Here is a 22,221-nt window from a genome sequence, read left to right on the forward strand (position 1 = left end):
GACACAACCAACTCAACTCTACATCCCAATCAGCCACTCGATGTGTTGAACCCAACTGACGCAACACACTAGACCACACCTCTCTCCCAAACTCATACTAAAAAAATAAATAATCCCGTAACTCCACACTTCCCCCACATAGAAGACACCCCCCCTCTGACATTACACCCCAACTCCTCAAACAATCCTGCGTACCCAACCTGTCCATCACTACTAACCATGCACAGAAAGAGTGGCGCGGAATACCACCCTCCGCCCACAAAATACCAGCCCAAGACACCCTAAGACGACGAGGACGTATACTCTCCCAAGTACTAGTGATAGAAAACCAACCACTAGCATCCGGTACCCAAACCCAATAATCCTCTCCCCTCATCCTAGGCCTCACTGTCTGGATAAAACCCTAGATCTCAAGCAGCTTCCAAGACACTGTAGGTCACCTCCAACCTTCCTCAACATCCATGAACTCTGACAACCGTGCTTCCGAACTACTCCTTGCACCATGAACCACCGTAGACTCGTATGAATCCAAAATCGCATCCCTCGGCAGCCAAGGATCCCATCAAACAAAACAAGACCATCCATCGCCAATCATCAAATGAAACAGATGCTTGAATCTATCTCTACTTCGCAAGATAACCCTCAAACACCAAGACCTCCCAACCTCACTTCGAACAGCCCACAACAACCGCCCACGCAAAACATACGCCTCCACCCACGTCACCCATAGTGACCCCGATTTATTAAGAGAAGCCAGAGTAGCTTCATAATAGCAGTCTAGTTCCAAGAGGCCACAAGTTGCAACCTCCAAACAAAGGAGAGGGACCTCGCTGCCCAACTTCTAATACAAGTTGTAATCCTCTGTATCAAAGGTGCACAATCCACAGCCCTCAACCGACCCGCCAATAAAGGTAAACCCAGATACCTAACAGGCAACAAACCAAGAGAGACACCCATATACGCAGCTAGTTCCTCTGCCTCCCCCGACTCCATACCTGCAACAAACATAGAACTCTTCCCAACATTTGCAACTAACTCAGACAGCTCTGCAAACTCTGTCAATACCTATCTTACAAACTCCAAAGAATCTCTCTCAGTTGCATAGAAAATCATCAAATCGTCTACAAAAATCAAATGAGTTAGGCCCAAACACTCACACCAATCATGGAACCTAAACCACACAGGAGGTTTATTCAATAACCTAGACAAGACCTCTATCACCATCACAAACAAAAAATGAGAAAGCGGATCCCCCTACCTCAACCCCTTCCTACCAGGAAAAAACCCTTCAAGGGAACCATTAATCATCACAGAGAACTTAGGCGAAGTAACACAAGCCCTCACCCAACTCACAAACTGAAGAGGCGTACCTATAGCCAACAACACACTAAACAGAAAATCTCAATTTACCGAATTGTACGCCTTCTGAAGGTCAACCTTTAGCACACAACGCGACTTCCCTCTGCCCTTCTTATAGTTCCCCACGAGCTCCTGATACAATAAAATGTTATAAAAAATCGACCTACCTGGAACAAACGCAGACTAATTACCACTGATAAAATCAGCAACCACAACTGCAATCTCTCAGCTAAGATCCTCGAGATACACTTATACATAACATTGCAACATGAAATAGGACGAAACTCCTCCATACGTTCAGCTTCCCATCTCTTAGGAATGAGAGTAATAGCAGTAGAATTAACTCCACCAGGCAGGTAACATGTCTAAAAAAAACTCATAAATATGATTTTTTTTAAAACAGTTTAGAGTGTATTTTAAATCCTTTTTATCAAAATAAATAAATAAATAAAAATGATTTAAAAAAATATTTTTTTTCTTTAATCAATTCAAATCAACCCAAAGTTTGAAAGAGAATATAAAATTTACATATTCAAATTATCAAAACATCATGTTAGTAAATAAAATTGGAATTAAAATTTTGTCACAAAAGTATCATAATTTACATAGATACTCTCCAATCTCCTTTAAAAAATGACCTATAAAGTCCAAGACAAGGTCCAAAATCTTCACCCATATCAACAAGGATAGGCTTATCCACCTCCTTCCAACGTGGCACCTCCTAAGTGACACTTCAAATTGTCTTCCAAGATCCCATTTCGCCACGTGTCAAAAGAAAATCCAATAACAAAATGAAATCCCATTTGAAGCCTCACCTCCTCCTTCAACCTGCAACTCCAAGATTGTTTCTTTTCAAACCAAGCAAGGCAGGCAGCAATGGCTTCCTTAGCAACATTAGCCGCTGTTCAACCTGTCACTGTAAAGGGTCTTGGTGGAAGCTCCCTTGCCGGAACCAAGCTCCCTCTCAGGCCCTCTCGCCAGAGCCTCAGTCCAAAAAACTACAAGTACCAAAATCATTCATCATAAACTTCTTTAATTTCTTTTCTTTTTTGGTATATATTGATTTAAAACTTTTGGGGTTTTTCTTTCCCCTGTTTTTGTTACTCTGTTTTCAGGGCTGGTGCTGTGGTTGCAAAGTATGGTGACAAAAGTGTTTACTTTGATTTGGAGGATTTGGGTAACACTACTGGACAGTGGGATTTGTATGGATCTGATGCCCCTTCACCTTACAATTCTCTTCAGGTTTGTAATTCATTGTCTTGCTTTAATGAACTTTAATCAATTTCATTGTGCATGGGACTGCTTCTAACAAGTTTGAGTAAAAGTGCTTTGATTATAGGAACTTTCTAACAAGTTTGTGAAAAGTACTTTATAAGTCCTTTCTCACAAGGGATTTAAGTTATTTTTACTATTTCTATTAGCATCTTTAAAACAACTCAGTCCAAATATAATGATTTTGAGGGGGGAAGTACTTTTGAAAGTTAGGCAAAAGTGATTTTGGCAGGGGATGAAGTAAATGTCTAGATTGTTATTGACTTATTTTGGTACATTTTATAGAGCAAATTCTTTGAGACCTTTGCTGCTCCATTCACCAAGAGAGGATTGTTGCTGAAGTTCTTGCTACTAGGTGGTGGTGCCACTTTAGCTTATTTCAGTGCTACTGCCCCAGATGATGTTCTTCCCATCAAGAAAGGACCTCAACTTCCACCAAAACTTGGGCCGCGTGGCAAGATCTAATTCGCTTTCGAATCCTTCTCATTTTCTGGGGGTTTTTGTTGTATGTAAATCTTCTCTTTTAACTCTCCTTCCCAGTATGTTTCAAAGATACCATATAGGAGTGTTATTTGAGCAATTGTTATTATGTGATGAATGTACTTTTACAAAGTGGTCTTGCCAGTTGCTTTGAAAGACTGATAAAAATATGAGTTAAAAAGACTAACTCTTTCTAACAAAATTGACTAACAGATACCCCTGCAGAAGAACCATATTAGAAAAAAAATACTCCAAAACCAAATTACTCGTGCTCATCATTCATATTTACAACAGGAATGAATTGAATAGACTTGGTAATTACAGCTCTAAAGAAAAACTCGGTCAAAAGAAGGTTGAGCTTTTAACTGTGTTCTTCTGGCCCTCTCTTCTCGAGTCAATGTCGTGCCGTGGGGCTTTTCAAGCCGCCTATATTCTCAAGGTACGATACCAACTTGTTATTGGTCACTATGTTTTGAAGCTTGTGCACATGCTTCACTTCACTTTCTGTAGATAAGTTGTCGGAATTCGCTGTTGGCGACTCCTTCTTTACCTCATTATCAGCAATATCCGGACCCCAATTCATGAAGTCCAATAGTGTCATTGAAGTAGGTGTCTCTGCAGCATTTTGTGTCTCTTCTCCTGTTGTACACTTATCCACCCCCGATGATACTGGGGTTTCCCGTGAAGGGTTCTTCTTACCTGATGCTTGTGATGGATTTTGAGCAATGTAATCTGCATAGAGTACATCCTCAATCCTTGACATCACTGTGAAGGCCAAGCTTTCGAGGATTCTGGAGTAACTCTCTAGAACAGCCTGTCCAACATCCTGTAAATTCAAAGAAGCAATCTTGCAATAGTTCAAATTTACATAGTAATATAACGTTAGAGAGTAGTGCAACTACAAACAGAACTATCCAAAAGAACATGTTTTGTACCCGATTGTATTGGATTTTGCTAATGTCTAATCCTGATTGAGGAGTGCCTGGGAAACGATGTTTGAGGATGAGTAAAATTGTTTCCGCTCTCTCCTCGAAAAGCTCTCGCTTCTCCAAGCTTACAGCTGAGCCCCAAGCAGATTTTCCATCTTTCTGGTTCATTTTCCTCTTCCATATCACAATGGAAGCCTCAATTCTATCCTTGAGATCTAGGATCTTGTGCTCTGAAGATAAGTCCATGGTAGACAGAAACTGATCCGGGTCGAAGAATTCAACCGTTATGTTTCTATAGATAGAGTCTCCAAGGCTTTCCCTCCCATTCTGCAAGTGAATATTCAATCACAAAATCATTGAAAGATAGAGCATTCGCGATATCAAGTACTTGTTCAGGTAAATTTTGTTCACCTTAGGCAAACACTCAATGTAGTTTTCTGGGATCTCCATTTCTGATAGAACTTGTGCATTTATAGCCATGGCTGCTTTAAGGACTTGGTTTACACAATCCTTTTGATACTGCATAAATTTCCTTGAGTTTTCAGATAAACCATTTGTAGGAACCTTAGGAGTAGGTAGCCACCATTTGTCATCTTTTCTTTTTGAAGCATTGTCTTTATTTGACTCACTAGAATCTCTGGATACATAGTAGAACTCGGATTGGTCCTTAAAATTATCCAAACAATCCTGCGCATCATGTGAAACCATTAGATAGATTCATGTATCATTTCCAATGAAAATCAAGGAATCTTATTAAACAGGAAAGAAGAAAGTAGAGCAAGATTAGCAATCTTTTCCTACAATAAGCATCGCATCGAGCTTCCGTAGTGCCGGGATGTTCATGTGAAGATCATTGCGCTGACGGGTAACCATGATCTGTTAAATCAAAAAATGTGAAGAGTATTATGGTCAATAATTTCATTTTGTCGCACTTCTGCTTGTCTTTGTTTTGAAGATCAGAGAGTAAGAGAGAGAAATATTGCCTCCATGTTTGTTCCATCCTTGGATTTTTGTTGGGAAGGAACAAATTCAACTATGTAATCAGTGACTGATAATAGCAAGTCAATCTCTTTTCTCCATCTTGCTTTTCGCTCTACTGACATCGGCTCTAGACGCCATTGTTCCCCGAAAACAGAAGCTACAAAATGATAGGAGGAAGATGAAAAAGATCATCATTTGACAATCTCCCTAGATTCAACTAGAAAACTTGTTTAGATTTTGCCCTGAATTAGGTTTTCTTCCTTTAACCACATCTAGATGAAAACACAGTAAAAGCAACGTCGTGATAATTCTCGACAGAAAACAGAAGATCGATACACCGACCACATACCTGCAAGATTTGTAATCGCATTTGACAATGCTAAAGCCGACGAAACACCCTTTCCTCCACCAGACATATCTTCACCCAAAAGCAACTTAGCAAACCGCTCCTTCATCTGTTCAATTTCTGATCATATCCAAGAACACAAAAATTTCAAACCGAGCTCAAGAATGGCCTTCTAATTCATACAAAACATGAATGCTGCAAACAATAATACAGGTTGACTTTTCATATGCAATCAAATGGCTCAAATCCATTTCTGAGTTAAATTTTACGATTCAATATCGATATGCTGAGAAAATTTCTCAATCCAAGATGTAATGAAAATATCACAAACATCAGAATGTCAACCATATGAATATAAATATCAATAATAATGTTCACAACCATTTGAGAAGTCAAAAACTATAGTTTACTAATTCAAATAATTCTTCCTTTTCTTAAAAACATTGAAACATCATCAAACTTTTAAAAGACAGACAGATATTTGAACCTGTTGGTGGCTGATCTTTAGGCTGTTTAATTGCAGCATCATCTCTGGAGACCTTAGCTTTAGGGCCTTTGTCCTGTCGATTCGTGGGGGGTTTGTCCGAAATGGTATCGTTCACCGGAGTTGATCCCTGATTTCTGTTGGAAAACAAATAATTATTATCTGAAGAAAACAGGACAGTTGCACTCTCCATGCTCAAGCTTTTCGAGTGTTTGGTTGCATTATTATTCTCCTGAAATGCTTTGAAATTGAACAATTTGGACCTGTAATTTTCTTCATCTTGTTCCATTTCTCGTACCATCTTCAGCTTTTTGATGAATCTTTTGATAGAATAAACGAGAGAGAACAAACCAGCAATCTTGACAGACCTGAAAAAACAAAGTTCATAGAAAAAGAACAAAAGGACAGAGCCTTTGGAAAGGGGCCTCAGAAGCTTAATCAAAATTCCACAAGGGAAAAAAAAAAAAAAGAAAAAAAGAATATGTTGGTTTTGGTTTTGGTTTGTAGGAGTTTCTTTCTGAATTGAAATGGGAATTGGGTTATTGAGAAAGTGGGTTACATGCAAGGTTTGATAGATAGCTTAGAGATGGCTTAAGAATTGAGAAAAAAAGGGAGAAAGGGAATTTTATGATTGGTGTTTGTTATTTTGAGATTATTGTTAATTATTGTTGGTGGTGGGATTATGGATGGCTGTAGTTTTTCATTGGAAGGTCAAAGGTTCTCAAAACCAGGAGAAGACAGACATGCTTGCATGCCTAACCACCATTTTTTTTTCTCTAAAACTCACACCTCTTATCTTAAGAACCAATGGTAACTTCTTGTTTTCTCTTCTATTTTGACAACATTGTACAAATTTGTGTTGTATTTTTTTTTTCCCTGTTTTTTCTGGATCTGGTTTTGCTAAATATATGTTTTTTCTGTTGCAACTCATCATTTTGTTAGGTTTTGGGTTGGATGGTAATTTCCTCTTTGACCTTAATTTGAAGGGAATTTGACAATATTTGTCCAGAAATTATGGGTATTAGAAAATCATACCATAGAGATTTTGTATTGGGTTGAAACCCCTTGACTAGATTAGATGAAGATTAGGATAAAAAGAATGATGAATAATTACATGTATTCAAAAGATTTATTTGTCAATTATATCTTTTATTTAAGTTCAAAATTCAAAGACCTTATAAAACATGAGAAGTTGTGGATGAAGATATGAAACAAATATAACTAATGATAAAAAGACATCGTCGTGTGTGATGTATCTCCTTGACGTTATACCAAATACGATATCTTATACACAAGGATTAAAATATCGATATTTATTTGATATTGACATTTTGATTTTATAGATACATCAACAAAAATATCGATGGATATTTCTATAAATTACAAATTTTATAAAATTTATATAGATTAATAATTAAGTTGTTTTTGCTCCCATACTAAGTTATGGATATTGTTATTAGCATTTCAATTCATATTGGACTGAAGAGATGACAACTTTTTATGTTTTACTAGCATTAATAAAATATGTTGGAGATATCTATAGATATTTAATATCGATTCAAACCCTTCGATTTACAGATACATCAACATATCGATAGATATTTTCATCCTTGATTGGCATACCATGGATCCAAATAGTTCACTTTCATGGTTTGAAAATATCTATTTAAAAACAAGGAACTCAATAAAAACAAGGAACTCAATAAAAATTGAGTTGTATATTATGTTTTCATACATGCCTTTGGTAACATATTTAGAAATACATGTTTGAAATGTGTTGATAATACATTTGGCTAGATAAGAAAAAAATCATGAATATATAAAAAAACATGTAATTAGTCATGTCGATAGAATCCTATTGTAGAGACATGTGGTGGTATATTTCTAATGTACTAGGCCTTTCGGGTGAAATAGAAAACAAAATTACAAGAATTTTTATACCCAAAGTGAACAATATCTTGCCATTATTGAGACATATGGTGGTATCATAATTATTTCCCTAAATGCATCTTTAGGAGTGATTTTGAAATGATTAGAATCACTTATGTTATTTTCAAAATCACCCTGAGATATGTTTTTAATCATTCAAACCTATTTTGATGATATGAAAATTGTATTTGAAAGTGTAAAATTAAATATTAAATTAATTTTGAGTGATTAAAGGTATGTTTCAAAGTGATTTTTAATATGGTAAAGTGATTTTAACAATTTTAAAATCATTCTAAAAAATGCACTTAGCATAGAATCTTCAAGTGATGAATAAAGAGGATGTAAGCCTTAGAACAAAGAACTACCGAGCTCCCTTTAAATAGTTATTCGATATATCTGCTCACTTCTTTGGCATCACCCAGAGTTTGCTCTCATCAAAGTATAATGTTTTCCATTAAAATTAGTGGACGAATTAACGTAAATTGAATCAAGGATGAAATTGAAAATTTAAGGTTATAATTAATTTTTTAATATATCTATGTGTGTATATATTTATATAGTTTCCCAGTTTCGTTGGAATCTTTTTTTCTTTTATAATGAAGGTGTTAGGTACGTAAAATAATATTTTATTGGACTTTCCCTTTAGCAGAATTTAATAATAAACTAAATTGAATATAACTCAAATGTCGTATATGTTAGCGATTTTGAGGTCTATAGTTCCATTCTCCCTCTCATAGTTAGTTAGTTTTTTTTAAAAAAGAACTTCCTCATAATTCGATTAAAAAATACTAAGGGATGTTTGGCTCACTAATGTGAATTGAGTTGTATAATATATCAACTCAATGTTTGGCCCACCAACTTTAAATATTGGGGGAGTCGAGTTGGTATATTTTACCAACTCATCACAACAATCTTTCTTTCAATGTTTTCAATGGCTCCACCCATCAACCATTGCCTGCGACTATCACTGCCACACTTCGGGAATCAACTCTAAGCTTCAACAACCACCTCTGGTTAAACTCCCATGACCAACTTCAATGACCAATTTCAGGTTCTAACAACCACCTCCGACAACAAACTCCGACAACCACTTTCAATGCCTCCGACTACAAACTCTGATAAAAATCACTTTTAATGCCCACCTTTGAGCAAACAACTTCAACAACCAACTCCAGGTTTTGACAACCAACTCCGACGATAAAACTCTGGCAACCAATTCAATTACCTCTTTCATGCGATCAACTTCGAGCTCCGACAATCACCTCCGACTACTAACTTCAGCAAAAATCATCTTCTATGATCAACTTTGACGACCACCTTCGCGCAACCAACTTGAGACTCCAAAAACCACCTCCCATGACAAATTTTGGCTACCAACTCTAATACTACCTTCATGAAACCAACTTCAGACTCCAATAACCACCTCTGATTAAAAACTTTAGCGAAAATCATCTTTGATAATCAACTTCAACAACCTGATGTAAAAAGAATAGCGGTTAATTGTGTAATTAGGTAATATTCTAGGTTAATTTCCATTTTACCCCCACTTGCAGTAAAACTCTATAAATAGGAACTTTCTCCTCTTGTATGAAACACATTATTCATTCTAATAAAAGATCAACAATCTTGATTCTTGGAAAGAATTCTCCTTTTATCTTCTCTCCAATAGGCTACATCAAATTGGTATCAGAGCAACCGTCTGGGCCAAGATTGACTGTCGTTGATGGAAGATCGAGAAACTCTTGGCGACACCAATCACAAAAGGGAGCTTCGTGAGTTGTGCTCGTTGCTAAACAACACACATCTAATTAGGTGAAACCTTTGAAATTCCAAGAAAGAAAGAAGAACCAAAGATTTTTTCATTTTGCAAGAATGGAATATTACTGACCAAATAAGACATCTAAGAAAAAAATACAACAATTGGTATGGGCAAGAAAATCGAATTTACTTCCAAAAATAGTGTTGGAATTCTAACTCAAGTGATTCCAAAGAAGGATTTCAACATACTAATTTTGTCCATGCTCAATTTTCTCAAAGAATCTATCATTATTCACATTGAAAATTTGATTTTAGTGATTTTGGTGATGTTTCAAGGACAATTTGGGACAGAATAAGAAGGCGACAATATCGAAAAAGGGCCCAACGATCCAATCAGACCCATTTTCAAGATATCAACGTAAAGATTGGGAGTTAGATGAATTAAGAATTATCAAGAATGGATTTTTACAGCCCAAGAAAAATGTTCAAGACTCAAAAATACTCTTTTGGTTATGAAACACAATCAAGAAAGGTTTATTCAAAAGAATCAATGGATGAGTCCTATACCCATCATGAGATTAAAACATATTCAAAAATCCAACAAAATGACTACGTAGATCCCACTGCATTGGAGGAAATAAAGAAAACAACAAAAGAAATCCAACATTCATTGGAGAAAATGACTTAACATATTGATCAACTATCAATTCATTTGCAAAAGTTCAAGAACAGATTGATTTCATATACCGAAGAAAAAAATAAAAGAATCACGGTTGGAAAATTTTCAAATAGAAAATCTTGAAGATAAAATTAAAGAAAACAAGAATTTGGAGATGTTAATTTGGAAATAGTTTCAAGTGAAGAAGAAAAATCCAACAAAGAAGATGGAAAAGAAGTATTAAACACTAAAGAAAAATCAAATAAGAATAACAACACATTGATTGCGTGGAAATGGATAACGAATAATTAAACTGTCAAAGAAGTTGAAGAGAATGATAAAGAAGACGTGATTCTTGAATGATTTTCCTTGGAAGGTGATTTTTTAGTGATTAATCCTTTGAATATGGTTTTAAATGAGCTTGAAGGAAACATCCTTTTGGGTTTATGTCCAATGGAGAAGTTCCTCTTTTGGTAGCAATATTGGACTTTTTTTTATCTCAAATTTATACCTTTGATCATAATATTTTTGTTCAAAATGTAGAAGATTGGTTTGGTCATACTCCGTTGAACAAGTTTATTTCATTCCTTGTTTACTTCATAAATTTTTCTTTTTAAAACTCGAGGGCAAGTTTTCTTTTTAGAGGGGTAGAATGATGTAAGAAGAATAGGGGTTAATTGGGTAATTAGTTAATATTCTAGGTTAATTCTCTTTTTACCCCCACTTGTAGTAAAACTCTATAATAGGAACTTTTCCCTCTTGTATGAAACACATTATTCATTCTAATAAAAGATAAACAATCTTGATCTTGGAGAGAATTCTCCTTTTATCTTCTTTAGGCTACATCACAACCACTTTTAACTATTACATGATAGATGACTATTAAAGTATGTTGTATGGTTGTTGATTATATAAATAATAGTATTTTGTCTACATTAAGTACAATATTTATATGTAGAAATTTATAAAATATATTTTTATTTACTTGAATCCGCATATCAAATGAGTGTTAATAATAGTTGGAAAAGTATGGTTGAATAGCCAACAAGAGCGTAGCTGCATAGTGTTCATACTATCAACTACGTGGTCTAAAAAATAATAAAAAAATTGATATTTGTTCTCTGGTGATCCTCCAAATTTAGAGGAATTAAAGATAAAATTGTTGAAGAAATGTGGTGACAATCCATTAGCTGCTAACATGATCGTAGAGATTCAATTAAAAAATCATGACAAAGTAAAAATACAAAATAACACTAGGAAGAAGAAGAAAATGAAGAAGATTCTTATGAAATTCATGAAGAAAAATTAAAAATCAAAATTTTTTATTTCTCTTCGGTTTTCCATTTTATTTAACTATATTCCTGCAAGAAATGTAATGGATTAATTGTTGTTCATTATCCAAGAAAAAGAAAGAAAAACTTTAAAAATTAAAATAACAAAATTTGTCATCCATATTTTATTCAACACAAATATGGATAGAGTTATTAAATAAAGAAGTTTCAAAACAAAAATAGTAACTAAAATATAAATATTTAAATTTAAAAAGATTACCTAAGATATTCAACTTAACATAAGATATATGAACTTATACCAAAATAATTTTCCACCTCAAAACAAACATATAAATTCTACGAAGATATGAATTACATCATATTTCAACTTAGTGTATCAAATAATCCTCAATATTTTTCTTTCTTCGGCGAGAGAATGTAATTTAAAAAAGAGAAAAAAAATATTAAATGAAAAGGGAGCAGTGGTTGTCCCACTCACGTTGTAGTTTGGTTGACCAAAGAACCGACAGTTTTAATTTTGAGGGATCAGTGTTCACTCACATTTTCACATTACACCAATTCAACCAAATCCACCTCTCTTTTCCTCTTCCTTTCTCAATTAGCGCCCTTTTTTACAGAAATCAAAGAAGCAAAAAACCCTCAGAAACCCCATTTCTAAGCTCTTCCCTTCCCTCCCGATCCAATTTTCAACATCAATCACATCATTTCCTTCATTCAAATCCAACAAACTCTCAATACAAAACCCATCACCATGATTTTAAGAAAACCCACTTCCAGATTCATCCTCCTCGCCTTCACCCTTCTCCTGTTATTCGGATTCTTCGCCATTATTATTAACTCATCTGAAACCAACCCAGCTGAAAATGACGATGATGATTTCGAGGGTCTCGAGGAATTGTTGGCATTGGATGAAGAAGAGGAAAATCAGCAGCAGGATGGGGATAATTTGAGGACCTCAGAGGCAAAGGTATTGACTAAAGCACAGAGGATAGTTCTTGAGCTTAGCAATGATAATAGTGAGAGAGTGATTGAACAAAATGAGTACGTTTTGCTTCTGGGTTATGCCCCTTGGTGTGCTAGAAGTGCAGAGCTTATGCCCCAATTCGCTGAGGCAGCCAATTCACTTAAGGAATTGGGAAGCCCCATTTTGATGGCGAAGCTTGATGCTGATCGCTATCCAAAAGCTGCCTCTGTCCTCCAAATTAAGGGGTTCCCTACACTGCTTCTGTTTGTTAATGGGACTTCTCAAGCTTACACTGGCGGATTCACTTCGTAAGTAGATTTTTTCTCTGTTAATACTATTTTGATATCATGGAATAGTATATTGCAAATGGAAACTGATCTTATGATCTAGTTATATAATTGAAAGCTCTCTTGATTTTTTTGAATTGGCGTTGTTTTTCCATGTATTCAGGGAAGAGATTGTGATCTGGGTGCAGAAAAAGACTGGTGTACCTGTTATAAATATAAACTCTTTGAACGAAGCTAAAGAATTTCTTAAGAAGCACCACATGTTTATTGTTGGTCGGTTTGAGAAATTTGAGGTTTGTTATTTCTCTATGCATCTTTTATGTGTATGCTTTGTTTAGAAAAGTTGGACAAAAATAAAAACAAACCGCCATGAGAACAGAATTTTGCATATCATAGGCAAAAATAACTCCGAGCAAAAATAGCAAATCATGTTACAGGAGGTTAACTGCCATACTCCAAAGGGGTTCGTTCTTAGGTTATGATTTTGAGCCTAATGAGCCAATCTTTCCACTGGCACCTTAGACCCCAAAATGTCACATTCATGTTTTTGGATCCAGTCAAAATAAAACCTCGGTTTTGAAGTCCTTACAACTTGGTTGGATTACGTAGGAAGGGTCCTATGGCGGTCTCATTTCTCTTGAGAGGAATAGCAGAATCTTTAGAGTGGTGGAGAGGTACGATTAGGAGCTTTGGGGGGCAATTTGATTAACCTCCTCTTTGTGGGTGTTTCTTAGTTCAACTTTTCTACTTATCAGCTCGGCATCATTCTTTTAGATTGGGATCCGTTTTGTATTTTTGTTACAGTGTTCATTTGTTGGTGAGCTTTTTTCTTATGCTAATGTATGTACTTTTATATGCTAACCGAAAGCATGGTGTCTTAACTCTTGTTTAAAAGCTAAAGACGGCCTTGAGGCTTTTCCTTTCAATAATTGACACTCTATTATGTAATCACCTTTAGGTGTTTAGGGTTATCCCCTAATTTCATTTATCAATGAAATGTTTCCTTTATCTAAAAAAGCCTTGAGGCGGGATTGAGATGTAAGCCTCAAATAGTAAATTAAGAACCTTTTACAAATCCTAGATTGGTATGACCAAGTATTGATAAACGTGAAAGATATATACAAGCGTAAGAAAAAAATTTCACACCTACAATCTTCACTTAATCTAAATTCTAAAAGGATATCGTTATCATCACTACTATAAAATTTTACCTTCAATGTTTTCGAAGTCACATCAGTAAAAGTAGTCCTAGTTCACATCCTCACAACTTAAACCTTAATATTTTTTGAAGAATTAGGCAAATCACTATTATTTTTCTAATCATTAGACGAGGCGTAGAGATTTTAAGCCTCGGTGTGTTTTCACAAAGGTTTAGCCTCTTATGATTTATTGGCGGAGTATGTCTTGAGGCTAAAAGTTAGAGTCTTGCCTCGAGATGAGCCTCAAACTTTAAGTCCCAAAGCTTTCTAAAACATCTTGTGATCAAGTTGATGGTTTGGCATGCATCCTTGGAAAACTTCATAGTACTTAAAAATGTTTTCCGGTGTTTTCTTTTCTCAAGGGACCTGCATATGAAGAGTTTTTTAAAGCAGCCTCAGATGACAATGAATTCCAGTTTGTTGGGGTGAGCGACATCGAAGCTGCAACGATCCTCTTCCCAGATATTAAACCCTCAAACAATTTCCTTGGACTGGTTAAAGATGAGGAGGAAAGATATACAATATATGGTAAGTTGGATTTATAGTTTTAAAATTTTATTTTCTGTTTGATATATGTCAATATATGAATGTATGGGCTATATCTTGCATGCACCTCAGATTGATAGTAAAGTGGATGTTAATATCATTCTTCTTGTATTTTGCAGAAGGAACTTTTGAAAGGGAAAGGATATTGCATTTTTTGGAGCATAACAAGTTTCCATTAGTCACTAAACTGACGGAAATGAACTCTATTCGAGTTTACTCCAGCCCTGTTAAACGCCAGGTTGGTCAACTATCTCTTTGAATTGCATCCCTTCATGTAGATCTCTAAATTTTTTGCATCTGAATTTGTTTTTTTTTCTTTTTGGGTTTATAATTAGTTGATAAAGAAAAATTTACTCGTAACCCACCTATAATTATGCACTTTTTCTAATTTGTTGGGTTACCTCCTAAAGTTTTGTAATCAGACAACATTTGTTACCTCCTAAAGTTTTGTCTCACACACACACACACACACATTTTCTTTCCTTTCATATAATGTAGGTGCTCACATCAAGAAACCTAAGAAATTTCCCCTCTGCCTCTACTCAAATACACCTGATATTCACCTGATATTTCATATAATGTAGGATTTTTTCATAGCGTTGCCAATTAACATAGACAGAATCTGTTTTATAGGTTGCACATAGTATCTTTGAGGCTCTAACTGGGGTGTTGCTTTAGCTGTATTGGTTGATGTTCGGGGAAAGTTCCTCAAAGTCTTGGGTTTAAGACTCCAGATCAAAACTTAATTAAATTCCTTGATGTCCCCTGTGGAGGAAACATGAGTGGAGCGTGCTTGATACCAAATATTAAAAAAACAAAACAAAACAAAAAATTCAACAAATGTCTACCTGCTTCGTTCTTGGTGCTCATAGAAGGCAAAGAATTTTTATATAGTACATTCAAAATTCAAATCTTAGATTTACTGCAGTCGATAATCTATACAACTTTGACACGAAGCATTTACTACTTGGATTGTCAGAATCTGCTCTAGACAAATTGTCTAATTTTCATTTACTTGCAGGTTCTCATTTTCGCTGAGGACGATGAGCTCCAGAATCTTCTTGAACCCCTTCAGAATGTTGCAAAAAAGTTCAAGTCAAAGGTAAACAAATTATCTAATCCTTGGTTATCAAAGTCACTCATCAGTCATCGCATTGTCTAGATGAATGTTGACATCTTCTTCTGACTGCAGGTGATGTTTATCTCCATAGACATTGCGAATGAAAATCTCGCAAAGCCCTTCTTGTCGTTATTCAGTCTTGAAGAGTCAGACAGAACTGTGGTTCGTATTTTATTTCAGCATCTTTTGACCAACCAAAAAACGTAAAAACTGGGGAGAATCATATTTTTAGCGAAATCTATCTCCTAATGCACTTTGTATTGGCTATGCATCTTTCAGGTTGCTGCTTTTGATAATGGAATGAGCTCAAAGTTTTTGTTAGAGTCAGATCCAACTCCGAGCAACATAGAGGTAAAACTATTGTTCTATATTTTTCTTTTCTCGTCTTCAGTAAAATTGTTTTCCGGCAGCTCATATGGTTCTGTGAATTTCCATCTATGTAGGAGTTTGGTAGAGGCCTTTATGATGGTACTCTGTCTCCTTACTTCAGATCACAGCCAATACCAAATAATGTGAGTTCCTTGTGAATTTGTTTTGGATCATAAATTCACTCATTTCAAGTACCACAGTATAGTTGTGTGAGTTTGATTTCGAGACATTCAAATATAAGATCGCTGCTGTTTTGATAATTCTGTTGTTGTGATTTAAAAAGGAGGGAGCAAGCATTCAAGTAGCTGTCGGAAGGACATTCGATGATCTGGTTTTGAAGAATCCCAACAATGTTTTCTTGGAGGTAATGAATGAGTTCATAGGAATAAAATCCCCTTTCTTTCTTTCTTAAAGTTAGCCTCTGAGGTAATAAGTACTTTATGATTGAAGAAATTCTTGTTTGTGAGTTCTTATAATTATAATGTTGTGATCAAAATATTATGAAACAGGTGCATACCCCATGGTGCATCACCTGCGAGACAACAAGCAAGAATGTGGAGAAATTAGCTAAGCATTTCAAAGATTTTGATAACATTGTTTTTGCCAGAATTGATGCTTCTGCAAACGAACATCCGAAACTACAAGTCAGTCAGCTAACCACTCTTATCATTATTACCAATCCGACACTTCACCCCATAAATCAAATCCTAAGAGTTTGGTGTCTGTTTGCGATTGAGCAGGTAGATGATTATCCAACCCTCCTGTTTTACCCTGCAGCAGATAAATCGAATCCGGTTAGTAATAAACTCATTGTGTTTTAAAGACACGTTTTGAATAACTTTTCAAGTACTTCAGAAGGGGTTTTAAGCAATAGCAAAGTCATTCCAAACAGATTTAAACTTTTGATCTTTTGTCCGAAGATATAATATTTAAACCATGTCGAAGTTGGCGTTATATTTCTTTTGGTGAACATATGTTTGCAGATAAAGCTTTCGAGCAAGGGAAGTTTGAAGGATTTGGCAAAAAACATTTCCAAATTGCTGAAATCTGAAGAGCAGGCCCGTAGTAAAGATGAACTATAGAATACAAGCTTTTAGATTTGAAATAGAATGCGACAAGGAAATTAGAATTTAAGAAATTTTCTGAGGTCTCAGTCAAGATAGATACAGAGGCAGAGGCAGTGGGCAACACTTGTTGGAGTTTAAATTTATAATATATTACGTTTTCCTTTTTTAATGTGAGATTTTACTAATTTATGTTGTCTTCAACACATAATGATTCATGTAAAACACATCTTTGTTAATTATGATGTGTTACTGCTTATCACTAATATTTCCTAATTTTTCTCCTTATATTACAATATCAAATTTGTCTTTTTTGTCCATAGACTGTCTGTTCTGAATAAACCTCAAATTTAAAAAATATTTATTCATTTTGATTTATATATATCTTTGAATTTTTAATTATATCTAATATATCTTTAAACTCTCGATCAGATTTAACTATAAACTTAAGTTGGGACATTTATATTTTGAAGTTATATTTGAGTTGAGAAGATGGTAATTTATTAAACAAAATAATGATGGCAAAATACAATCTTGACCCAAGGTTTAAAAAATGGGTGTTTTTTGGTCTTCAAAAAATAAAAAATAAAAACCATTGAGGTCTGAAAAAATCTAAACAAATCCAATGCTTGCCAGTTAGTCAACCACACAAAATTACATATTCTTATATTTCATACAAAATTGCCCGAAGCTACTATTTGGCTATCGCAGTTTGATAAACCATTTGATTTTTTATTTTTATTTTTAAAAATTAAACTTTTTTTATTTTTATTTTTAAAAATTAAACTTATTTTTTCCATATTTTTATGGATTATTTACCTTTTTTTTTTAGTACAATTGTTAAATTTTTAATCAAATTTAAAAATAAAAACAACTTTTTGAAAGGATTTAGTTTTTTAAAACATGGACGAAAAGTAGATAACAAAAGAAGAAATTTAGATATAAAAGTAACATCATAGACTTTATTTTCAAAAATAAAACAATTACCAAACAAAACCTATATAAAATTTATACTTGGACAAATAAACCGCATATATTTGGGTTAATAATGATATAGGTAAAATACTATTTTGATCTTTTTTATCTAATTTTAATTCATATATTTTCAATAAATTTTAAATTTAGTCCTACAAAATTAATTTTGATATTTTTTAGTAAAAATTAATTATTAATACGATATGCCTTCAAAATTTATGAAAAAAATATTAATGGATAAGAAAAAATAAAATAAATTAAATAATAAACTAACTAAATTTAAATTTTAAAGATACAAATATTTTGAAGTGAAACTAACATTCAGCTACAAAATATAATAACGAAAATGATATTAACACTGTAACGCCAAAATGACTAAAGGAGCAGACTCAACTACAACAATGAACATACTCAACTATAACAACAGTCTATATGTTGTCTAAGTGATTAGTATCTATTAATTAGATACTAATCTATTAATGTCTATTAGTGATATTAGTATATTATGAATGATAATAATGTGTCAATGTCAATTAACGATAATAGTCTATTATTATCGGCTAATTATCAATGGATGATAGTAATCTAGATTAATGATAATACATAATAGTCTAAATTAATAATAATAATCTATTAATATCTATAATTTATCCATGTAGATGTATCAGTATCAATAGTCAAACATCGTCGATCAGTGTCAATAATCTAACATTGTCCATCAACGATAATGGTCTAGCAGAGTGTTCGATCCGTGATAATGGACAGTGTCGATGAGTGATATTTCGTGTGTATATATATATGATAGAAACTCTAAAATACACCAAATTGATCGGAAAAACAAAATCAAGAACTCATCTCTAGTCTCTCTCATGTATACTCACAAAGAAGGTGAACACAGAAAAATTCAACCAGGAATTCTCTAACTCCCAAATTATTCACAATCAACAACCAAGAACAAGAACCCCATTAAATTTAGCGACCTAAATCCAACTACAGAAATTCAAGCAAAACCTTCGCCTAAAATAGGGTTCTCCTCTTTGCCGCTCTTCTTCTCCTTGGCTTCATCGCCGATCTCCAATCCTTCCAATCCATCTACCACACAAGCCTTCCCTCTCCTCTCCTCCATTCCCCCAATAACGACCTCGTCTCCACCAATTTCAGGCAATTTCAATCCCTTCTCCGTCGCGCAAACCACCGGATCGTCCCGGTCCGGCAAGATGCCGGTGACGACATCGGTAGGTAGTGTGGAAGTAGGGGACCATGGATCATCGTCGTCGGAGGGAGAAAGAAGGGCGGTGGCGGTGGATTTGACCGCGGAGGCGGCCTTGAAGAAGGCTTCGCGAATGGAATCGGGAGGAAGGGCGCAATCCTCGAGGCCGGCGTCTTCTAGACGGGGAGGGAGGATTTGATCGAAGATACCTGGATTGGGATTGTGTTGCTCTGCTGCGTCCATCGCAGTGAACAAGAATGTAAAACCCTAATTTTGGAAATTGTGAGATTTGGGATTTGGCCGTTGGATGGGTTCTTCTAATAAATAAAGAGGAAGAGCCACGTGGTGATTATCCACGCACACGCGAGTGATTGAGTTCTAGTTAGAAACGAAAATTTGAATACATCAACTAAGACTACTAGGAAGGATGGATATTAAACCTTCGACATCTTAGATCATGATACATGTTAATGTCACTTAGTCAAATTCATTTTAGCAATTATAAAAGAAAAATTAAGCTATGTTGATAATGCATTATAGATATATATTTCATATAAATAAATTATATATATCTTTTGGCTTCCAAAGCTAGAGTAGAGAAGACGTTGGCTAACCTTCAAGTTTAGAGAGTCCTTCTAGAGATTAATTGGCTCAAGACAGTCTTGGAAAGTAGGCCCCTCATCCAATAGGCTACTAGAAGCTCAACTCTGATACATCATGGAGTTAGTCGAAGGGCAGAGGTGGAATTGGGTGGATAATTCGAAAATATCAAGGGTCTCTTGTTGGGGCGTGATTCAAGGTGATGTACAGGAGATAGCCAGTGAAAGCTCTTGAAGGTTTGACAATGTTAGAAGGCCTTAGATGCATCTACAACAAGTTTTTAGAGTGCTTACCCATTTTGGAGGTCACATCGGATTCTTTGGAGATTATTAATATCCTTAACAGGTGAATGTTATGAGGACATTCTTTTCTGAGAATATTCTTTTCCTCGCTCCTCAGGTGAATGTTATGATGCTTTCTTTTTGTAATAGAGCTTGCAATAAGGCTATCCATGCCCTTGTGACGATGGAGGACTAGCTTCCCTCTGATATTTTTTATAGTATCTCTTCCCTGAGTGAAGGGTCAAAAGAGCTTTTTTGGTGTGGACCTTTTTCGGACAAAGTATCCTCCTCTTTGTTAGAAGACCTTGGTTGGGTGTATTTAGTTTTTTTTTCTCGTGTATTAATATACTTTCTCTTTAAAACAAAAAAAAAAATCAAAATGAAAATTTAAAAACTTTGTTTAAAAAAATATTATTTTATCTAAAATATTTGAAATAAATAATAAATCATAAATTGATTTTTGTTGTGAACTTGAGGAGTACAAAGGGAACATGAGTGTCAATAAAAATATTAAAATAAATATAATATAATAATAAAATAAATAAATATTAAAATAAATTAAACATAATATATAAATTAACAAAATATAAAATAAGAAAATACTCTAAATTTTCTACTTTTTCCAATTTTTATGGAATTTGCCCAATGTCCGTTCCAAAACCTATCAAAAACCACTATTTATAAGCAATTTGGCAAGTAGAAGGTGGATTACATGGACACTAATAATGTGTAATGTTGAGACACATGGACAACACTTTGGGAAATAAGAACATGGCATATGGTCAATGGACACTAAGCATACACATCTAATGGGTATTTATTATCATAATATTTATAATGCTCCCTTAGATGCCTATTATATATATGAAATATGTCTCGTTAAAACCTTACTAGGGAAAAATCCAATGGGAAAAAATCCTAGCGAAGGGAAAAGAGTACATATTTCATATAATTTATACTCCTAAAAAATATATTTATTCCCCCTAATGAAAACATCACTTGAGATCTTTGAGTCACTGCATTCCAATGTTGTCCACTGATTTCTCAAAGGTTGTAGTTGGTAAATAAGTCTGCTAGGTTATCCTTCGAACAAATTTGTTATACAGTGATGTCACAATTTTCTTCAAGATCACGAGTGTAGAAAAACTTTGATGAAATATGTTTTGTTCTATCTCCTTTAATGTATCCTTCTTTGATTTGGGATATGCATGTTGTGTTGTCTTCGTATAATATCGTTGGGAGATTTTTACTAGAAGACAAACCACATGTTCCACGAATGCGCTGAGTCATTGATCTTAGCCATACACATTCTCGACTAACCTTGTGAATTGCAAGAATTTCAGCATGATTTGAGGAAGTAACCATTATGGTTTGTTTCACTGATCTTTATAAATAAAAATTCTTCTCCATGTACTATGCAACCTATTTAACATCTAGTTTGTATGGGTTAGATAACTAACCTGCATCTTCACAACCAACTACATCATAATTAAATTTACTAGAATAAAATAAATCAATATGAACTAATTTTCAAATAAAATGTACCATATGTTTAACTCTACTTCAATATTCTTCTTTTGGAGGAATATCATATATATGTAACAAAATTATTGACAAATACTACAAAGTGCAGTGTATAAACTAGTTAAACTATACCGTGCACTTATTTCTCAAAATTTGTGGTTCTTCAGGACCTAACATTCTTCATCATCTTTCTGAGATCAGATGATATATCATTTTCACATCGAGTGAATGAACCACCATAAGAGTATTCAATGATGTACATAATCCATAAAAGATCTTTAATGTATAAATTGATGCAATTTCATTTACTCTATGTTTTATATGCAAGGTAAAGCAAAATTTATCATCTCAATTTCTTTCTTCTAAAATTCCATTGTCTTTAAAAAATTTTCAGGAGTTTCTGCTTAAATCATCAATATATGGTAAATCTCAGGTTGTGAATTTTTTTATAAAAGGACACAAACAAATAGGGTTATTTTTGTACCCTCATACCAACAAATATTGAATAAAATGATTATATCACATTCGTCAGGAATATTTTATAAGAATCTCTATGATATATATATATGATTCTTTAATATTTGAACTATAAGA

The 22,221-nt window shown here is 34.3% G+C and overlaps 4 protein-coding genes across 5 annotated transcripts; 2 read left to right on the plus strand and 2 right to left on the minus strand.

Moving 5' to 3' along the window:
* The first annotated feature begins 2,203 nt into the window (after window positions 1–2,203).
* On the plus strand, window positions 2,204–3,243 carry LOC120089367 (photosystem I reaction center subunit VI, chloroplastic-like). Its single transcript, XM_039046812.2, has 3 exons — window positions 2,204–2,363; window positions 2,475–2,601; window positions 2,917–3,243. The coding sequence occupies exons 1-3, from the start codon at window positions 2,236–2,238 to the stop codon at window positions 3,094–3,096; spliced, it is 435 nt and encodes a 144-aa protein (XP_038902740.1). The 5' UTR covers window positions 2,204–2,235; the 3' UTR covers window positions 3,097–3,243.
* Window positions 3,244–3,405: 162 nt separating this feature from the next.
* Window positions 3,406–6,248, minus strand: LOC120089376 (rop guanine nucleotide exchange factor 12-like). Of its 2 annotated transcripts, XM_090311637.1 has the most exons (8): window positions 6,115–6,248; window positions 5,855–5,988; window positions 5,371–5,487; window positions 5,024–5,178; window positions 4,842–4,916; window positions 4,452–4,727; window positions 4,047–4,367; window positions 3,406–3,937 (listed from the first exon to the last, which is right to left on the minus strand). In XM_090311637.1, the coding sequence occupies exons 1-8, from the start codon at window positions 6,150–6,152 to the stop codon at window positions 3,506–3,508; spliced, it is 1,548 nt and encodes a 515-aa protein (XP_090167763.1). In that variant the 5' UTR covers window positions 6,153–6,248; the 3' UTR covers window positions 3,406–3,505. The 2 variants fall into 2 exon arrangements, with proteins under 2 accessions (XP_090167763.1, XP_038902752.1); XM_039046824.2 differs by having other exon boundaries at window positions 5,855–6,152.
* A 5,721-nt stretch (window positions 6,249–11,969) lies between these two features.
* Window positions 11,970–17,355, plus strand: PDIL1-6 (PDI-like 1-6). Its single transcript, XM_039039859.2, has 12 exons — window positions 11,970–12,760; window positions 12,903–13,032; window positions 14,301–14,466; window positions 14,604–14,722; window positions 15,506–15,586; window positions 15,677–15,766; window positions 15,884–15,955; window positions 16,048–16,116; window positions 16,257–16,337; window positions 16,483–16,617; window positions 16,714–16,767; window positions 16,957–17,355. Exons 1-12 carry the CDS (start codon window positions 12,240–12,242, stop codon window positions 17,053–17,055), a joined length of 1,617 nt encoding a protein of 538 aa, XP_038895787.1. The 5' UTR covers window positions 11,970–12,239; the 3' UTR covers window positions 17,056–17,355.
* Window positions 17,356–18,783: 1,428 nt separating this feature from the next.
* Window positions 18,784–19,799, minus strand: LOC120087668 (uncharacterized). The gene has a single exon (XM_039044523.2). The coding sequence runs from the start codon at window positions 19,463–19,465 to the stop codon at window positions 19,013–19,015; it is 453 nt and encodes a 150-aa protein (XP_038900451.2). The 5' UTR covers window positions 19,466–19,799; the 3' UTR covers window positions 18,784–19,012.
* Between the last annotated feature and the right edge of the window lie 2,422 nt (window positions 19,800–22,221).

Source organism: Benincasa hispida, chromosome 1 (assembly GCF_027475165.1).
Source record: "Benincasa hispida cultivar pf3 chromosome 1, pf3_genome.v1.1, whole genome shotgun sequence".
In the NCBI taxonomy this organism is placed as follows: domain Eukaryota; kingdom Viridiplantae; phylum Streptophyta; class Magnoliopsida; order Cucurbitales; family Cucurbitaceae; genus Benincasa; species Benincasa hispida.

What these genes read in the sequence shown, in the direction of transcription:
- LOC120089367 (XM_039046812.2), top strand. Translation starts at nt 2,236, where the DNA reads ATGGCTTCCTTAGCAACATTAGCCGCTGTTCAACCTGTCACTGTAAAG. An exon ending in CTCAGTCCAAAAAACTACAA is followed by an intron (nt 2,364 to 2,474) that starts GTACCAAAATCA and finishes CTCTGTTTTCAG; the next exon opens with GGCTGGTGCTGTGGTTGCAA. An exon ending in CACCTTACAATTCTCTTCAG is followed by an intron (nt 2,602 to 2,916) that starts GTTTGTAATTCA and finishes TACATTTTATAG; the next exon opens with AGCAAATTCTTTGAGACCTT.
- LOC120089376 (XM_039046824.2), bottom strand. Translation starts at nt 6,152, where the DNA reads ATGGTACGAGAAATGGAACAAGATGAAGAAAATTACAGGTCCAAATTG. An exon ending in AGCTCGATGCGATGCTTATT is followed by an intron (nt 4,728 to 4,841) that starts GTAGGAAAAGAT and finishes CATGATGCGCAG; the next exon opens with GATTGTTTGGATAATTTTAA. An exon ending in GCAAAATCCAATACAATCGG is followed by an intron (nt 3,938 to 4,046) that starts GTACAAAACATG and finishes TTGAATTTACAG; the next exon opens with GATGTTGGACAGGCTGTTCT.
- PDIL1-6 (XM_039039859.2), top strand. Translation starts at nt 12,240, where the DNA reads ATGATTTTAAGAAAACCCACTTCCAGATTCATCCTCCTCGCCTTCACC. An exon ending in CCAGCCCTGTTAAACGCCAG is followed by an intron (nt 14,723 to 15,505) that starts GTTGGTCAACTA and finishes ATTTACTTGCAG; the next exon opens with GTTCTCATTTTCGCTGAGGA. An exon ending in CACAGCCAATACCAAATAAT is followed by an intron (nt 16,117 to 16,256) that starts GTGAGTTCCTTG and finishes TGATTTAAAAAG; the next exon opens with GAGGGAGCAAGCATTCAAGT.
- LOC120087668 (XM_039044523.2), bottom strand. Translation starts at nt 19,465, where the DNA reads ATGGACGCAGCAGAGCAACACAATCCCAATCCAGGTATCTTCGATCAA.